Source organism: Salminus brasiliensis, chromosome 2 (genome assembly GCF_030463535.1).
Source record: "Salminus brasiliensis chromosome 2, fSalBra1.hap2, whole genome shotgun sequence".
Lineage (NCBI taxonomy): Eukaryota > Metazoa > Chordata > Actinopteri > Characiformes > Bryconidae > Salminus > Salminus brasiliensis.
In genome coordinates, this window is record NC_132879.1 from 28642650 (window position 1) to 28662648 (window position 19999).

General features: G+C 40.5%; 2 protein-coding genes across 5 annotated transcripts in view; one reads left to right on the forward strand and one right to left on the reverse strand.

Annotated features, from left to right (window-relative positions):
• The window catches only part of mpi (mannose phosphate isomerase), an 86989-nt gene that overhangs the window by 64275 nt on the left and 2715 nt on the right, over nucleotides 1–19999 (forward strand). The window contains exons 1-8 of one of the 4 annotated variants that reach the window (XM_072672276.1): nucleotides 15217–15505; nucleotides 15802–15877; nucleotides 16222–16349; nucleotides 17704–17904; nucleotides 18017–18158; nucleotides 18930–19109; nucleotides 19223–19396; nucleotides 19555–19763. In XM_072672276.1, the coding sequence (XP_072528377.1) occupies nucleotides 15862–15877; nucleotides 16222–16349; nucleotides 17704–17904; nucleotides 18017–18158; nucleotides 18930–19109; nucleotides 19223–19396; nucleotides 19555–19763 (1050 nt within the window). In that variant the 5' untranslated portion in view covers nucleotides 15217–15505; nucleotides 15802–15861. Of the gene's footprint in view, nucleotides 1–15216; nucleotides 15506–15689; nucleotides 15707–15801; nucleotides 15878–16219; nucleotides 16350–17703; nucleotides 17905–18016; nucleotides 18159–18929; nucleotides 19110–19222; nucleotides 19397–19554; nucleotides 19764–19999 lie in introns of those variants that run through there. The other 3 variants (XM_072672277.1, XM_072672278.1, XM_072672280.1) reach the window with 3 other exon arrangements.
• scamp2 (secretory carrier membrane protein 2) lies at nucleotides 1205–15450 on the reverse strand. Its single transcript, XM_072672281.1, has 9 exons — nucleotides 15273–15450; nucleotides 10026–10103; nucleotides 8952–9038; nucleotides 8444–8558; nucleotides 7119–7247; nucleotides 6698–6857; nucleotides 6490–6591; nucleotides 3323–3440; nucleotides 1205–2462 (listed from the first exon to the last, which is right to left on the reverse strand). The coding sequence occupies exons 1-9, from the start codon at nucleotides 15327–15329 to the stop codon at nucleotides 2316–2318; spliced, it is 993 nt and encodes a 330-aa protein (XP_072528382.1). The 5' UTR covers nucleotides 15330–15450; the 3' UTR covers nucleotides 1205–2315.

Sequence of the window (19999 nt, forward strand, 5' to 3'; positions counted from 1 at the left end):
TACATTTACGGCATTTAGCAGACGCTCTTATCCAGAGCGACTTACAAGGTTACTCCTATTACAGGTGGGTCAGTGTAGTGATTGGAGTCTTGCCCAAAGACTCTTATTGGTGTAGCGCAGCATAGTCACCCAGACCGGGAATCGAACCCCAGTCTCCCACATGGCGTGTGTGTGACAGGTAGTGGTGTTATCTGTTGCGCCACACCAACCATTACGTTACATTACAACCATTACATATAATTTGGAGCATTTCTACTGGTCTGTTCATCCAGAATTATTGATTCAGTTTACAGAGCAGCTACAGGGTTCAAACCATGGAGAAAACTAAGAACAGGCAAGAACACAGATGCATGGTTTTCACTGGACAGCAGCGATATGTAGACCAGTGGCGTTCCACGGGTATGTGCATCTGCTTATATTAAAGGAACCATATAATGCATTTATTCAGTATTTTAAGTTGTTGTCTAATGTATACATACTAAATGTTTGTTTAGGGTGCAAATAAGGCTCAGACTCCATTTTAAATACATGCTCATTTAAAAACCTGTGTTTGCACCAGAATTCATGGTGGGCCTGTGAAAAAATAATCACACACAAGCCGCATACAGTAGCATGCGAGCATAGCTGTGTGTGTTTTAAGCACTGTAATTATTTGTAGTTTGAGTCTTACCAGATGCTTACCAGTGTTTTAGTCTTCGTGATGCACTGAGAGACGAAGAGCTGTTAAAGCTGTCAGCAGTGTTTTCCCCAAGCAAAGTTTCAAAGAGGGGCATATTCGCTTCCCCGAGCTACAGTTAGTTTTTAGCCTATAACTTCCACAGCTTTAGTGTCCTGGCCTGGTGAGTGTGAGTTGCCCGTTTTCTGACAGTGCCACCTGGGAAAGCCACCACAGTCACAAGGACTGGTTTGTGTAGCAACCCGCTCTCTGATATCTACTGGAGAGTCTGGTGTTGAAGCTCTGCAGTGGCTACGAATGCACAGTTTCTGAAAGCTGGGGCTGTAAATAAAAGTATAATAGTCCACAGTTGTTACTTAAGTGGCCAGTTTTACAGCTGTTTTGGTTGGTTTTGGAGGTTCATGGTGTGTCGCGTCCATGTACCAAACTCTCAGCATTCAATGATGCCAAAGTAAATACAGTTTCCACTCTAGGGCACTTTTAATACTACCCCAATACTGGATTGGATGAAGAAAAGGCATCAGAATCGTTAATCAAAAAGTTTAATTAGCTCAAACACTATATCCAGTAATGATAAAATACATGAATTCATAAAATGACACTTGGAAAATATCTTGATTTATTTCATAGAAAAAAAAAACTTCACTGGTTTTATTTGTTTCCTTCCTTCTATAAGGTGCAAAACAATCTACTCATTTCTTAAGGAAATTGAAATTGAAAGATGCTAAGTCTAATGTTTCTCTGAGAAGTATAATCAGATCTATAAGGTCACAGTTAATCCGAGTTAGATGCAAGATTTGAACCTTTATGCATCATTAATATTTTATATCCATATTTTACATGCAAGCCCAGTCTCCCTAAAGTCTGGTTTCCACAGGAGATTACAGACAGCAGCTTTGGACAATTATCCTTCATCAACCAGAAGCAACAGTTAGGGAAACAGTACTGCCAAGCTGAAATTTAATAAAAGATCATGACTGTCTTACTGTTCGGCAGCAGTTACCATGGAAACCTCACTTGTAATACCCCTCAGCTTTCAATGCCGTATCTGTTGGCATTTAAATGAATACCGCCATGTTCATATGCCCTTTAACTCTGCTGTATGGATGGCACTCTAGCAAGATGATCAAACTGATGGGATACAAGAAGACATGGTTGAAATCATAAGGCACAGTGTTTGTAGGTGTAAACTAAATGGGAGCATGATCATGCAGTAGCGAAATGCAAGCAAACCTAGCCTTCAAGTTAAGTGGACATCACTTTGGGCCAATTTTGTTCATTGTCATTCTTTAATACATGGACACGGACAAGTCTCACGTACCTTCACTAATGTGGGCCAGCCTTTAAATTAGTTTAAATACAGCACAAGCAAATTTCTCAAAAAAAAAAAACCAAACCACACAAACAAAAAAAGCATTCGTACAAATATACAGACACTGCACTTAGCATTTAACCTCATACCCTCAGTTTCACATAAAGAAGTATGTGAATTCCAAAAGTAGTGCTTCTGCCATCCAAACACCAAAGCAAGATGGAGATCCACACAAGATACCACACAGCAGCTTTGGGTAAATGGTGGCTGACTGATTTGGGGGTCCCAGGCCCACTGAAAAGCGTTTCTAGGTTTTCTGGTCAGGGTCTAGTTCCTCTGAACAGCACCCTGAGCTGCAGAGGCAGCGGCGTTGGCAGCTGCGTTCTGGAAGGAGCGGTTGGTGAGGACGCCCTGAGAGAACTCCTGCTGGGCTTTCTCAAAGCTGGCACCGGTGCGGCGATAATGAGAGTGAACCTGAAAAAACAGCAAGATGCCAACAGTGACTAAGAGTTATGGAGACGATATTTTACCTTTATTATTAAATGACTTAAATGACTCTCATACTAACGTTTTTGTGCAGAAGCGGCCATGCTCATTTATGGCAGATTTTTCCAAACGTACAAAATACACTTAGGCGACTGTAATCTAGACGTCACTGTTTCCTGACACGTCTCGGCCTATGTTTACACGTGCCCTCCTGGTCATTTTCTAGAATTTTTAGTATTGTACTAGCTCTCTCGTAGATTGCTGCGTCAATTTCACAAGGATTACTTGCCACGTAAACCCTTACTGTTGAACCCCTTAGACCCTTTATGTAAGCCCTTTACTTTTACTCTCCTAACTCCATTATTGTCAGAACCTCAGTTTCATAGGCCCTAAAATAAAACCCTGTGGGACTCCACAAGAGCAGATAAACAAAACACTTGCCATATAATTCAAAACAGTTACAGCATTAGGATTAATAACTAAATAATAATGAGCCTAGAGTTTAAAGAATTAACTACTGCTAAAATGTTTGACAGGTGCTTATGATTAAATGTGATTATAATTCTTTTGAAAATAGAAAAAAAACAAACAAAAAAACAGTTTACCCATACAAAAAAACTAGACAAGATAAAATAGTCTAAATTTAAAATATTATATATATATATATATATATATATATATATATATATATATATATGTATTTAAAATAATAATAAAAAAAAAGTTGAATCACCACTTTTAAATAGATGCAACACAATGCAATAATGCATGGTTAAGCACCTATTGTCTCATGTTCTCATATTGTCTCATATTGAAATAATAATCTGGGGAAAATGGAAATACCATACCATTTTAAGTAGGATGATTGACATTGCAGCACACGCGGTGAAGAAAGCTGCAACCACCATCATTACAACACTCACAGCCAGGTGTGACCCAACCACAGTGATGGCTGAAATCCAACCACTGTGAAAACAAAAGACACAGTAGTGTTAACAGTATCAATCCTGCGAGACAAACCACCTCAAACAGGCAACCAACAGAGGGCAGGTAAAAGGACACGAGGAGGGAAGAAAATGAAGCAACAGAGAGCAGAGATGCAGTTAAAGACCTACTTCAGACACAGACCAAGAGAGCAGTGAGGAAAGGCCCAAGAGGTGTTAGTGCTTCCAGGTTAGAGAGAGCAGAAGGCTTAGCAGCAGAAAGACACCTGTCACAGACGTGAGATGCAGAAAAGAGACGAGCTCATAGGTGAACAGTATATAGAGGGACAGCATTTCATGCCTGACAGAGGAAGTATGCATGCCTGCTTTTGAACCAGGTTTCCATTTTCATATTCAGATATTTCTATATGTATTTCTTAATACTATTACCAACAGATAAAGGCCACCATACACAATGCACAGCACTATCAAACTGCAAAAAATAAAAATAAAAATAAAAAAATAAAAACACAGCAGGGGTACCCAATCTTATCCACAGCATAAGGCTGGTGTGGCTGCAGGTTTCTTCCATCCAAGCTGGAGCACAGCTGACTCCACTGGTTTAATCAGTTGTCTCTCAATCTAACAGCTGAGGTGTGTTGGAGTGAAAGTCAGCACCCACACTGACTCTATATGGTTAAGCCTGGACACCTCTGCTCTGCAGGCTCTGAAGAGTATACGATTTGTTCAGAACTATGCAGATTCACAGACATTTAATTTTGCTCTCTGTTATTTTGCTTACTTCTGTGTTCATAAACATTTACATACACTCCCTCTAATGAATGATTTAAGCTACTTTAAGTTGCACCAATTGCTGACACAGATGTGCAAGTGTGCACACATAGCTTGTCTAGTCCCTGTCGAAAAAGTACTACCAACAGAATAGGGCTTTCTGGTGCAGATAAACATGACTCTTTTAGCCCCATGCCTAATGCCAGGTGGGCTAGAGGAGTAGAGAGGGGTATAAAGTCCACCAGCATTTAGCTGTGGAGCTGTGGACCTGAACGGTGTTCAATACCAATACTTTTAGGATGAGTTGATTAAGCTAGGGAGTTGGGGATGAGATGGGGTGGTGATCATCCAGTATCCTGACCTCACTAACACTCTTGTTGCTGAATGCAATCAAATCCTCACAGTAATGCTCCACCAAAAGCAGGATAGATCCTTTTTTCAGGACAAACAATGAATCAGCAGGTATCCCAATACTTTTGTCCATTCAGTGTAGGTTTCCAAGTTCAAAAACTGCGACTCCACATGCTTAACTATGCCATAGAATTATCACAAGTATTGAACTGACGTGTGATGTTCTTGAGCTTGGAGTCACCTGCCTGCACTTAATGCTGACCATCCATGGGCAGTGACTGTGCATGTGAATTTTGTTCACTTTGTTTGGAAGGCCTGCCCTTTACAGACTGCCAGAATGCATTCTTCATATGGAGACAGTCTGCTATACTACAGATTGACTTGACATTCCTTTATTATACAACTCCTAAAAATACAAGAATCAACAAAGGAATTATGGGAGAGAATTATCTATCTTGACATGGCTGCACTGACCACTCACATGTAAGCTGCAGACCTTTCTGACATTTTTCTGTAATTTCATTTGTAGGTCATGTGCCTGCTTCAAGTTGCACATACTTTCTCACACTGTTCATGAAAAAGTGAGATATGCACGTCTTTCCACAGAGCGCTTGGTGTTTGGTGTCCTACATTTTGCTTCTTTAGATTAAAACTGGAGCTATGAGGGTAACGCTGCTAATGAACACTACAAGTTAACAGTCATCCAAATCGTTTCTAAAAAAACGTCTCAACCTACTCAAACCACATCCAGGTTTTAGTTAAGACTATGGAGATGTACAGTACATGGTTTAGAACACAGTATGACTTTCTGTGAAAAAAAATAAATAAATTGTGAGGAGCCATTCTAGACAACAGGCATTGTGCAGAACTCCAACTTCACTGTCTAATCTTATCTCTCATGTGAAAGAAAATTAAACAAATTCAAAATCAAACAAATTGTGAATCTTCTGTAGAGGAGCAGGAGTGGGATTCAGCACAACACTGTGTGTTTCAGCTTCACAGAATCCACCAGGGAACAAACTCTGCAACCCAGATCTCATCAATCTGTAAATAAACTTTAGCTGAGCCCATGCATGCGCACACACACACACAGTGAGGGAGGCCTAGATCCACAGTAAGTATTTCTGGAGCTGGGCAATATGACAATATTTTATTGTATTGTGATAAATATTTTATGAGTATATTGTGGATATCATAAGTACTTAAAGAGTACTGATTATCTGAATGTTTCATTAGGAGTGTTTTAATATTTAATTCAATGGAGTGAAGCATATTTTGAGTCAGTATTGAGTATTGAGTCTTGTGTGTATGGGAGAGTTCTTGGATATCAGTTTTTTTTGTTTTTTTTTGGTGTATTTTGTCCACATGACAAAATATTGCAATAAATATTGTTTATGGTAAAAATGTCTTTAAATATCATGATATACAATTTTTTCCATATCGCCCAGCTCCAACAATTACCCATATTAAAGTTTTTTCAACAGACTTATTTCTGCTTGTCTAACGAAACCCAATCACAGAAAAGGTATTCCTTTATATAAGATTAGGCCTCTGACCACCTCTGAATCACCATGGGTCGTGTTTTGTTTTGTTGTTTTTTTTGCATGCGGGAAAGTAAACCCCAACATGATCAGATCACCAAAATGAGTTCTAAATAAAGACCTGAATGCGTTTTGAGTGGGTTGACAGAATTTATCATCTGTAATTTAGTGTTTGTTTGTAATATTAGCTTTACAGCTCCAGTTTTCATCTAAAAAAATCAAGAATTGTACCAAATTGTACTGGTTGCATGTTGTTGTATGTATTAGACCACATTCGGGCAGTGGAAAATCATGGAAATTTAGATTTTTCGTCCGAACCATTCCTCTTATCACAAACAGATTCTACACAAAAAAAATCCAGGTGGAGCAAAACCAGAAACAGAGACACTATAAAAAAAGCGCGCTCACCTGTTCCCCCAATTGGGTATGCCGACGCTCTGAATGACAGTCACCACCACTTGGGCAAAGAAGATGAAAAAGAAAAAAAAGAAATTGATGGAGCTATCCGTCCTGAAGGGGAAAAACAACAACAACAGCACATTCAGGGATTATTAATTCAGCTAAAACATAGAATTAGCTTCACAACACGATGATATACATTGCACAAGACACTTACTTGAAAGCCTTGTAGACGGGTCGGAACCAGCACAGGAAGGAGCAGGGAGTGAAGAGGATGAACCATAAAATGGAAAGACCAAAATCCACTCCATAATCCGAGCCAGCGGTGAAAAAAGCCAAACATGCAAGCACGTTGAGAAACAGAGTCACGCAGTACACTGAGAGGGTAGGATGGAGAGATGGAAGAAATAATGGAGGGAGAGAGAAAGAAGAAAGACGATCACTCTGATATCAAATCCAGATTGTGTACCTGCATAGCATTTCACAGCAGGTGTCAGAGCACTTCATACAGTACTACACAACACCTGCCAAGGGGTAAATGAATGTGCTGTATTTACAAAGGTCATAAGACTGAAAAGGCAGCAGTAATCTCTGCACAATATGGTTGCTGGCCTGTCTGTCACAATGTTACTACTTACACATCCACAGGTAATACATCATTTTGCAGATCCTTTGATGTTCCGGGGGAATTTCCTCGGAGAAGTCCTGGTAGAAGCATGGCTTAATGGGAAAGCTTTTGGGTAATGGGGGCCAGTTGTTCTCCTTGCCTGCAAAGAGAATTCCATTCCAATAGGGTTCAATTATACAACTAATGGGTTGAAACACACAGTACTTTAACTTAAAAACACCACACTTCATTCATTTGTTGCTGTATTGATAGATTACAGTTCTCAATTCTGCTGTACCAGTGTGTTCCTATCAGGACTGGGCTAAGGAAAGTTTACATTGCAATATTTTTAAATGGATGGATGGATGGACATACAGACAGAATAACAGTAGTCACATCACACAATGAGCAAAATGTCACCCAAGGCAAACTGAATGAAACATATTATGCTACATTATGCTCTAACATTTCTACCAGAAGCAGATTATACCTGCACTGTATAATTTATTTTAACCCAATCTTGGATACACAAAGTGCATTATTAATATCACATTATGTTGGACTACTGAATTCTAGGGAAACTTTTTTTTTTTTAATATCACAATATATAATTGCAAAAAAAAAATTGTATTGTAATGTCACTTTTTCTAATATCGTGCAGCCCTAAGACACATTTTTTACCCTTAAACAAACAGTCATACTAAGTGAAAAAGCTTTCTTTCCTCCATGAAAATGCCAGTTGATGCATTTACATAGCCTCTGCATTCTGCATTCAGTGACATGGCACGTTTTTTTTTTTCTCTTTGTGGAAAGTCTGTTCATACTGAATGAAGACCAGGATGTGGTTTGAAACTTGTGTGGGCAGGTACTGACACACAAAAAAAAAATTTCTGTGTGACTACTGACTGCGTTTGTTAGCAACGTTATAGAGTTCCATTTCAAAACAAACTTTTCACACACATGGTTTTTAGGTATGTTTTTGTATTCTAACTTACGCTATTTACTAATGTATTTGACTAATAAATTATTGTTTCTGACACAAAAACCTCTATTTTCTGACAATTTGAATTTGGCAGTTGTTCTTTACATTGTTCAAAATTTCATAATGAGTGGATCGATGGAAACTAATCTAATCTTCGTGTGACAGCGGCAAGATCAACAATATGAATGAATTGTAAAAATGATCACATCTATTATAAATAGAGACCTTGGTAAAAATGTTGTCCATATTCGTATTTTACTGGCTCCATGTAAGTGTATGAGTGTATTTATTGTGGCAAAAAACACACCATGGGACAGTCTCATACCAGTGTTCACCTTTATCTAGGAAACGCCCTGAATGTGCAAGTACACTACCTGTAGTTCTGTCTCTGCTCTGCAGCTCCTGTTCCCTGCGGTCCAACTCAGCTGCTTTCCTCTCCAGCTCCTCCTGCTGTCTCAGCAGATTTGCTTGGGCTGCAGCTGCAGTTGCCTATAGGACCAGTACAGAGTTTGAACTACAGCTCTCCCGTAGATGTGTGAATACACACATTAATTTTAAGCATACATCAAAGCACAGACACAAACCTACTCACTACTGTCACTCATATTATATATTATATACACACACACACACATATATATATATATATATACATACATACATACATACACAATATATATAAAATATATAGTGTATAGAGATACTTTTTTATTTCTTTTATTTTATTTATAGAAAAACTACTCTATCACTGTACAAAACACAAACACACACACACACACACACACACACACACACACACACACACACACACTGCACTGCACTGCACTGCACTGCACTGCACTGCACTGCACTGCACTGCACTGCAGCATGCGAGATGCTGACCTGAGGGCTTGGCTCCATGGAAGGCTGCAGCACGGCTGGCTGTGAAGGAACAGCAGAGGCTGGAATAGTGGAGCCTGTCAAAGTTCCCTAAAGAAGGAGATACAAACATAAGGTAATAAACGGTCTGTAAAATTTAAAAAAATATATAATAAGCACCACAAAAGATGCATATAAGATGCACATAACAGATGCAGAAGAAGTAATTAATAAAATTCACATACACTACTTTCATTGCTCTGAATGCTCAAAGTATTTCATTTACTCAAAGTATTTCAACCTTAGTTCTGGGTTTGTCTGTCTTTATGTGCATAAAATATCCAGCCTCACATTTACCCACAAATTCCAGCCATTTTACAGTGGTTAAGGTCAGCACGTTTCCTCCGATGTACAAGAACAACAGGGAGAACAGAGGCATGCATTTTCCCCTTTCACTGAATGTGCAGCTACTCCATGGTCAGAGCTGGGAAATGACACAGCTGGAGCGTTAACTCTTTCATGCCGAGGCAAAACGCTGGGCTAGTTCTGCTTTTAGATCACCTCTTTTCTTTTCATTAAGTGACTTTGCGATGCTGCTGTTGCATTAAGTACAAATTTGATGTACACGTTCTACCCACTCAAAAGCTGAGGAACTCTACTAAAGGAAGCTTGAGTCCCAAATACGGTCAAATTCAAATTGGTGGCTACTCACCACTCCTGGTGCATGTGTGCTCAATACCCTTATTTACTGGTGGGAGGGGATATGTCTTCACTTCCACTGATAAGCTAATAGCAGAGGCTATTATCCCACTGTTCTGCAGTGCAACGCTGATCAGATCCCATTTAGCAATTAAAACAAGGCAGGAATCTCCAATTCCTAATTTTGAGCCATTTTTATCTTCTCAATGTGAACAGGCACACAATACTATAGAGGGGGATTACTCTGTTACTAGTTACTCTGGAGTCTATGAGAATACGATTAAAAAGACGTTAGGTAAGATTTATAAGTAGTAAAAGACAAGAGTTCATTTGCACACAGTTCACAGCAGTATCGTTTCATAGCAGTATCTTTTTGCTTTTTGTTGTATGACTACTTACAGAATCGTTAGCAGGGAAATGGGTGTACTGATCCATATGATCCACTCCAGAGTGAGTCACTTCTGTGACTGAGGGATCCTGCAAGAGTGAAATAACATCACTGTTACCTTTTGATTCGATTAGAGCACCGAAACAACACTGTAACCAGTGTAAGTCAGCAAAATGACTGCAGTGTGATTTATGCAGGGTATATTTAACAGACATTTTACATCATTTACTGGTTAGATTCAACTAGAACAGGCTGTTGGTCATCTTGTATTCCTTATATATCTTTTAGTCCTGAGTGTTTTCTGACCAACAAATAGTAACTGAAAAGGTTAACAATATACATTTTTTTTTAACTAATCAGGATTTTGTTCAATGCATATATTTTTCTTGCCCCTAAAAATAAGGCTGGTATTGAATTAATACTGCTTGCCTGAATGTACTAGAATTTTTGGCAAATGTTACAACCTGCCTCTCAACCTGTTAGAAGTAACTTCACCTATGTGCTAAGTAAAATTTCCACTGCCACTACATTCAGCTGAACTGTAAATATTGTACACGGTATGTGCTGCAAACAAGCTTACTTAGCATAAATCAAAACATGTTAGGTAGTGCACCTTCCCCCACCTCACTTACAATCATCCAGGCCAAGAAAACACCGTTAATCATTAATAGCAGTGTTAATTACACTGTAAATAATTCATACGGAGATACCCTTACTCTCCAAGACTCCAGCTATTCAACAATGATGGTTAGAACTAAATGTAAAAGCACAATTACTAGGACAATCCACATATGATTTACATAAAAGGCAAACAAATATATAATAAATAATAAATATATATATATAAATAAAACCTAAAGAAAACAGTGTCTGTAATCAGTGGCATGAAAGTAAAGCTCCATGTATTCAACATGCAAAAGGTCAGCATTCAGTACTTAGAAAGTTATTGTTGCTATTGCCATGAAGGGCATTAAGGCTTATTTTTAAGACTTTCTAGTTGTTATTATAGTATACTGTAACACACACACCAGCACACAGTTTCTGTGGATGAACATAATGTACTTAGATAATATGTACTGTATTGTGGGTTTTAATCTGACCTGGGTGGTTTAGCATTTCCCAATCAATCACAATCATATACCTTCCGATGGTTTACTGAGGCTGTTGATCATCTTCTACTGCAATACTATGAACTGAGGCGATACTTTGAGAACAAAACTGGTGTCTTCCTGCGAGTGAGTCAGCTTGCGGTGTTCTCTGATCTGTTACTCAGTGAAGAGCAAAGCATTATTGGCCTGTATTCTTTGCTGGTTTTTCCTGCTCTACCATGCCTGTTTCACGCAATAGAACAATTAAACAAAACAATTAAAGGCTTTTTAAATGTTGAAAGCAAGGAAAACCAAGAGCTTGTACGCATGTGTGAAGTTGTGTCCTGTTACGTTCTCATGGCTGAAATCAATATAGAGAAAGGTCTTGTATGTCAGTATTTTCTATAATAAGAACAACGTGCCACCAAAATACTCTAAATCTTTCAGTACTCCATCTGGTTGGAGTTGTGTGTGTTGTTTTGATCACATTTTGAAAAGGCATAACACACTGTATCACGATGATAATAATAATAATAATAATAATAATACTCTATAAAATGCACTGCATCTTCAGCAGTATATCAAAATATGCTAAAATGGCCACAAAATAACTCTTTAGTACAAAAGAGCCTAGAAATGTACAGTTGGGACACTAAACAAATTGTGAATAAAAACTGAATGCAATGATGTGGAGATGACAAATGTCAATATTTTATTCGTAATAGAACATAGATGAGTAAATGTAACATTTTAAAGGAGAAATATGTTGATTCAAAATTTCATGGCGTTAACAAACCCCAAAAAAGTTGGGACAAGTAGCAATAAGTGGCTGGAAAAAGGAAATTGAGCATATAACGAACAGCTGGAAGACCAATTAACACTACTTAGGTCAATTGACAACATGATTGGGTATAAAAAGAGCTTCTCAGAGTGTCTCTCTGAAGCCAAGATGGTAAGAGGATCACCAATTCCACCATTGTTGCGCAGAAAGATAGTGCAGCAATACCAGAATGGTGTTACCCAGCGTGAAATAGCAAAGACATCAACCATGCTTAACATCATCAAAAGATTCACAGAACCTGGAACAATCGCTGTGCGTAAGGGTCAAGGCCGTAAAACTCTATTGGATGCTCGTGATCTCCGGGCCCTTAAAATGTCACTGCACCTCAAACAGGAATGCCACTGTCAAGGAAATAACAGAATGGGCTCAGGAATACTTCCAGAAATCATTGTCAGTGAACACAATCCACCGTGCCATCCGCCGTTGCCAGCTGAAACTCTACAGTGCAAAGAGGAAGCCATTTCTAAGCAAGCTCCACAAGCTCAGACGTTTGCACTGGGCCAGGGGTCTTTTAAAATAGAGTGTGGCAAAATGGAAGACTGTTCTGTGGTCAGATGAGTCACGATTTGAAGTTCTTTATGGAACACTGGGACGCCATGTCATCCGGACCAGAGAGGACAAGGATAACCCAAGTTGTTATCAACGCTGATGGTATGGGGTTGCATGAGTGCTTGTGGCATGGGCAGCTTGCATGTCTGGAAAGGCACCGTTAATGCAGAGAACTATGTTCAGGTTCTAGAACAACATATGCTCCCATCTAGACGTCATCTCTTTCAGGGAAGACCCTGCATTTTTCAACAAGATAATGCCAGACCACATTCTGCAGCAATCACAACATCATGGCTACGTAGGAGAAGGATCCGGGTACTGAAATGGCCAGCCTGCAGTCCAGATCTTTCACCTATAGAGAACATTTGGCGCATCATAAAGAGGAAGGTGCGACAAAGAAGGCCCAAGACGATTGAACAGTTAGAGGCCTATATTAGACATGAATGGGAGAGCATTCCTATTTCTAAACTTGAGAAACTGGTCTCCTCTGTACCCAGACGTCTGTTGAGTGTTGTAAGAAGAAGGGGGGATGCCACACAGTGGTAAAAATGGCCTTGTCCCAACTTTTTGGGGATTTGTTGACGCCATGAAATTTTGAATCAACATATTTCTCCTTTAAAATGTTACATTTACTCAGATTAAACTTTTGATCTGTCATCTATGTTCTATTACGAATAAAATATTGACATTTGCCATCTCCACATCATTGCATTCAGTTTTTATTCACAATTTGTTTAGTGTCCCAACTTTTTTGGAATCCGGTTTGTATTATACATTGTCGCAATTTCACATTGTCATATTTGCGCTTTGTTTACTGCTGTGAACAGCTGTAGAACCTGTGAACCCTATACACTGGTTTAATGCTATTTCCAGCCTGAAGTTATTGCAGGCCTGCCGTCACCTTCACCTTAGCTTGACCTTATGTCTGTGGATACGACCCTCATCTCAGACCACACCTGCAGGTTTTCCCTCATTGCTTCTCAAGTGCTCATGTGAGGCTGTACCTGACAGCGCCACACAGTCACATTTAGATAAGCGGTCATTTCTACGCTCCTACAGTGTAAACACATCAGACTCCACTCTTCTAATCTTTAGAAAGTATGCTTTTTACTGACGGCCTTGCAAATCTTTATAAGCCAACATCTCAGTCAAGTTTAAAATTTGAACAAAAAAAATAAATGGAGCACAGGAGTAGCCCTGTTTGGTTCTCTAGAGTCTAGACTGCACTGAGCAACCCTGCAGTTCCATGCTATATGTAGACCAACGGATCCAACTTCAGGGCACAGCTCAAAGCTACACATTTACTCGTTTCTTTACAGCCACTGAGTGAACTTTTACTGGATTTCCTGATTAAATAAACCACCAGCCTACTGAATTCAATCATCCTGTTGTAGATTCCCTCCCCACCCTGCAAGCAAACATGAATCAATCACGTCATACAGACGAAGAAAGGCGTGTTCCCCTTCCCAAGCAGTGCTTTAGGAGCAAGATAGGGAAAGAGATAACAACAGCTGCTCTATTGTCCTGTTCCAGGATGTGGGACTATTCTGCCATAAACTGGATGTCGTGAACCATAAATGTTTTTCTCAAAACCTACAATAAGCTACAATAAGGGATATCTGAGTGTTTTCTTCACTCTGGAGTCTTCCCTCAGTCCAAGAATAGGTATAATATCCACAAACCAGGCCTGATGTGTCTCTTACTCACCAGTGTGATCCAATAAACAAAAAAATACATTTACATTTATGGCATTTGTCTGACACTCTATCCAGAGCAACTTACATTTAAACCACGTAACACAGGTAGGCAAATGTACAGTTAGGAGTTGCCCAATAACTATTTTATTTTTATTTTTTTTAAATAGTGTGGTGTGATTGCCTGGCTGGGAAACCAAAATCCTACTCTGCCAAGGGAAAGGTAATGTTGTTACTCACTACGCTGCATGGACTAAGCCAGGAATTAGGAGGAGGAGATGACATTAAGCCAATCATTAACAGCCAGGCAGTCTAGGATGTTAAAACGTACAGAAAAAAAGAAGGTACAGCTACAGCCAACGATTTTGGTACATGTGAACAAATCATAACTGAACCAGTGCATTAAATTCAAGACTGGGTCACAGAGATGCTCCTCGGTCTCTTCTTAGGGTCTCTCCATCTGAGAGCAGCTTTAATAATTGTAATTAAAGCTGTATTAATAATTGTAAGGGTTGTCATTTTAATTGCTTATTTTGTGTGCAAGCTGGGTTAATGGTGCAAATATATTTAAAATATATTTTGTCATGCAGAACTAACTGACCAAAGCGTGTGTTGTTACTGAGCTCTGTGTCACATGAAATCTCCCTTACACAATACAGAAACTCTGTCTGTCTGTTAACTCCACTTTCTCAAGGCCTAGAGACTAAGACGACTCAGTCAGAACATTATTGGACCAGTCGAAAGTAAAGGCAGATGTAGGTATCTATAATAATGATAGGATAATAAGGAAAGTCCTACGTTTCCTGTCTCTAACACCCAGATTCCTTATAAAGTGTCAATACCACGCAGGGCGGCGGATCAGTTTTCCAACAGTGCGTACAGCAACATTGCGCGAAGAACTTCCTATAAATGTCCCCGCCCTTCGTCAACGTAAAACAGCGCGTCTATTGGCGGGGTGGGCTGTCAATCAGCATATGAGCCCAATCAGATTGACCCCAACCACGACCAATGAGTTCCTGTGAGACGCCTCTTGAAAACTGAGAGGAAAATTGCTAAACTCTGTAGAGAAAGACGGTGTTGTCTCACCTGAAAGGGGTTAACGTCTACTGTGTTCCCGAACGGGTTACTGTCAAAGCCGGACATTCTGGCGGTGTATCTTCCGAAGCTATATCCGAAAAGAAAAAAACCTAAAGAGAGAATATAAACACAGCGCTGCTACTGCTCCTATCGCGGACTCTCTGCTCCTCTCCGCACTTCCGCAGCTGCTGAGCACTGCGCATGCGCCGCCGCGTGAGGCGGACGTCACCGGTAAGCTTTTTGTAGGTATTTTTTTTTTTATATATTATTATTGTTTCAAAACGGTGTAGTTTTAAATATACACTCTCTAGTATCTAACTGCATTCACAATATTTATTTTTATTAAACTACATGTATTGGAACGTGAATAGACGTCAAGGTGAATGTAGTGCTTAGTGAATGAGGTGGTCGTATTAGGGTTAAACCGATAAACTCCCTCACGAGTAAGAGTTAAACCTATGAGAGTCCCTATAGATTGATTTTTGCAAGAATATAAGTTGATGCCTTTTTTACGTATTATTTTTTATCTACGTTACAGAGTCCTGTTTCATTAACAATTATTTGACGTCACAGCACCGTGACTGTCAACGTTGCAGACATGGAGGAAGTGAGAGGTCAGTGCTGTGTACGCTTACATCTGTATTCATTCATTCTTTAACATCAGATCTGTCGTCGAGACCATTGAGCTCACTAACTATCGGCTGTTTAACCAGCATTATTATTCTGCTGTGTGCTAGTGTGTGTGTGTGTGTGTGTGATGTTGCAGGCGTGGTTTTCTGTGTAGCGCAGGAGCCCCCATCGCACACTTCACCTGACTCAGTTCAAGTGTGGATTTGATGCATTTACTGCTTAATGACTTGCTGTATAAACTGAATAAGCTCTTCACTCAAGAGAGAGACGCAGTGATGTTTTTTTTTTACTCTGGATAGCAAGTGTCACAAGTCTTTTCTGTCTACAGTATTTCCACTGTCCTGCGTGGTCCAGAACTATGCTTGGGGGAAGGTGGGGCTGGACAGTGAGGTGGCTAAACTTGTTCTTGGTGGTGATCCCCAGGCTGTCATAGAGAGTGGCAAGCCGTATGCTGAGGTAAGGTAGAGGTTCAGAGAGGTGAAGAGCTCAGACCTTTTTCACTGATCTGTCTGATTAACCTCTTTTTCTCAGACCTGCTTTTTTGCCATTGGGAGAGGAATCAAACTCAGGGCAGCTTATGCTGAATTGAAGTGCTGTCTGCCTGCTGTTTGATTTGACTGTGTTAAATAAAGGGGTATCCCATGTCTATTATTGTCTTTTTGGCATGGGCAGCTTGGTCTATTTTCTATTTTTAACGAGGAAAGCTTTCTGTGAGATCGATGTAAAGGTCACGAGTGGCTCTTTAAATAGCATAATAGAAAGGTCAGTGTAAAGTGCTGCATATAATTTGATCTGTCTTGTGTTTTAATACAAGGCATTTATTAAGGCACATCACTGGCTTTTCACAAGTACATGTGTTTAAATAAGTTAAATTTATCTTTATAGTATAGCACAGATCATTGTTATTTGAGCTATATGCACTATTGGAGGGTTGCATCCAAAATTCACCATCCTGTCGGTGAGCACATGCTTATTGACACCAGTGTAAGAAAACCAGCTGCAGACTTTGACGTTCTGGGCTTTGCAATGCGCTTAGTGCAGTCTAGAATTCTTCTAATCGGTTTTGACGATGTGCTAAAACATCTTTGTTCACAAAGTAACCTAAAGAAGTTTTAGGTTAAAGTTACCACTGATTAAATGGAGAATTGCTAAGTGGTGGATTCTGCTCAGGAAAATTACTTAAATAGATATGATTGTCATTTGGAGTCTGTCGGTGCTGTCTAGTATCAATGTCACTAAAACATGAGGCTGAAACATCAGAATAAGTGAAACAGAAATAGCACGACACGCGCTGAAGCACATGTCGGATTAATAGTCTGTTATGATGCAAGAAAGCAACTCGCTTAGCAGTAGATTACAGTAGTTTGGGGGGGAAAGATGAATGAAGGATATATGCCAGTTATTAAGAGAAGAATACCACAATCATCACTGATGCATATAAGACTAGGCTGTAGTTTGCTAAAGACCCTACAGAGTTCTGACACAATGTATTGTAGATAGACTAGATTAAGATAAACCTTGCTGCCTGCATGATGGATAGAAGGAAATGTAAAGAAGAAAAAACGAATCTGCTCATGGTCAACGACCAAAGGACAATACTTCATCTGTAGAACTTGCTGGTGTCAGCATGTGTGGCTGCCAGTGGAACTGACTCGCTCGTCTTTATTGATGGCACTGCAGATAGCAAATAGCAACAGGAAGAACTCTTGGGTATTCAGAAGCATTGTAATTGCTCAGATCCCTCAAACCTCCCTGAACACCTCTCACATCAGGCCATGAAATAAATGTGTTTGTTTTTGGGTTTTTTTAGCTTTGGATGGGTGCCCACCCGAAAGGCGATGCTCTCATCAAAGACAACAGGATATCTCAAAGGACGCTGGGGCAGTGGATTGCAGATTACCCTGGATGCCTGGGCTCAAAGGTCAAAGACACATTCCAAGGACAACTCCCCTTCCTCTTTAAAGTGCTGTCTGTCAACACTGCACTGTCCATCCAGGCGCATCCCAACAGGGTGAGTAGAGAAAGGCTATCTGAAAAAAGAAGGTGCTCTATACTTTTAATATACAGTACTACAGCAGTGCATACTTTAATGCACCCTACTACATTGTATGTTACCATCCCAGGAGCTGGCTGCCAAGCTCCATGCCCAGTTTCCAGAGCACTACCCCGATAACAACCATAAGCCTGAGATGGCCATCGCTCTCACACAGTTTGAAGGCCTCTGTGGCTTCCGGCCAGTGGAGGAAATCATCAGCTTTCTGAAAGGTGTGTACTAAACACAGGTATATCAACGTGTTAAACACTGAGTTGGCAACACTGCTGTGTCGGACACACTTGACAGTACAAAATAGCCGGTGCGGTATATTCAGACCCCTATGCGTGTTAGGCATCAATCTACACTTAGTCATCCATAATGATAAAGAAATCTTGTATTCTTGAAGTATTTGGACACTTCATTTGTGTCTTGTAGATGGTCATTGGGTAGCAGTTTTGGCTGCAGGCCTTCTTGGATGGCTCTCCACAAGATTTGCACACCTGGATTTGGGCATTTTGTCCTATTCTTCATATTCGATCGTCTCAAGCTCTGTTGGTTGAATAGCAAGCGTACGTGAACTGGGCCACCCAAGAACATTTGGAGACTCACCCTGAAGCTGCTCCAAAGTTGTTTTGACTGTATGCTTCAGGTTAATTCACTTGTATGTAGTTCACTCTAGCACTTGCAGTGCACCGCCTCTAACCAGCTAACGGCTAACCAACTAACAGCCTGTGCTAGCCAACAACGCTTAAGAGTGATGAGGGTCAGACTGAGCATGGCTTCTGATTGCAAAGCGGCATGGCTTGGGATTCAACCTTACGACCCCCAGGCCACAGTGGTAGCGCATTTCACTGCTGAGCCACTTGGAGCCCCACACCCCCCTTCGTGCTGTCAATTGTTTGTTCAGTCCTTGTGGATTGTCAGCTCAGTTTATCAGCTCTGCATTCATTACTGTTGGTGTGTGTCTCCACGAGGCATTTAACCTCACCTGTGTGTTTCAGCTGTTCCAGAGTTCCATGCTCTGGTCGGCAACGAAGCAGCAGACGAACTGCTGAGCAGCGTGGGTAACCCAGGCCGGATCTCTCTGGCTCTGAAGAAATGCTTCAGCAGGATGATGAACTGTGAGAAGAAAGTATTTGTAGACCAGCTGAACATGCTGGTGAAAAGAGTGTCCGAAGAAGGTAAGCTGTCGTGACAAACGTGCCCACAACTTCCTCCTCCTTCATATCTTTTTGTTTCATCTGTGGCTGAGTAGATACCCATGTTTCTTGTTATGTTATTGTGGCTTTCCTAGTGGCTGCAGGGAAAGACACTTCCAGCAGTAATGGAGAGCTGTTGCTGCGGCTCCACTCGCAGTACCCGGGTGATATTGGCTGCTTTTCCATCTACTTTCTGAACCGCATCATGCTGCATCCAGGAGAAGCCATGTTCCTGGGAGCCAATGAGCCTCACGCCTACCTCTCTGGAGGTTACTTCATCTTTTATTCATTGAGAGCATGTTTAGCTGTCTAGGAATTATGCTCTAGAAGAACCAGTGTATGAACATGTATACAGTAGAAACATCTCACTGGAATATCTTCTGTAAAGAATATTAACTGTTTATCCTGTATGTAATCTGTCTTCCAGACTGCATTGAGTGCATGGCCTGTTCGGATAACACAGTCCGTGCTGGACTGACCCCAAAGTACATTGATGTAAACACATTGTGTGAAATGCTGAATTACAGTCCTGCTCCAGTCAGTGCCAAAATCTTCCCTTCAGTTCAGGACCCTTCAGACCCCTGCGTCTATCTGTACGATCCGCCTGTGCCAGACTTCACTGTCACGAGGATACAGGTGAGTTTCACGCTTCGTACAACTGAAGACTGGGTTACGCTACACGATTTGACCCTGATTGTCAGTCTGGTTAAGTCTGTGCTGGCTGGCTCTGGTCAACAGATGGGCAGAGGATCGAGTGTGAGGGGCGCAGACGCATTTCTGACCAGTTAGAGCATATCCAACACAACTCTGAGGTTAATCTAGTAGTGTATGCTGGTCAGCTACTCCATCAGAATGGGTTCCATCAATAGCCA

Excerpts from the sequence above, each read along its gene's own strand:
- scamp2 (XM_072672281.1), bottom strand. The coding sequence starts at position 15,329 with ATGTCCGGCTTTGACAGTAACCCGTTCGGGAACACAGTAGACGTTAAC. Across the intron at positions 10,104-15,272 it reads TAGACGTTAACCCCTTTCAG|GATCCCTCAGTCACAGAAGT; the intron begins GTGAGACAACAC and ends TCACTCTTGCAG. Across the intron at positions 8,559-8,951 it reads CCATGGAGCCAAGCCCTCAG|GCAACTGCAGCTGCAGCCCA; the intron begins GTCAGCATCTCG and ends CTGGTCCTATAG.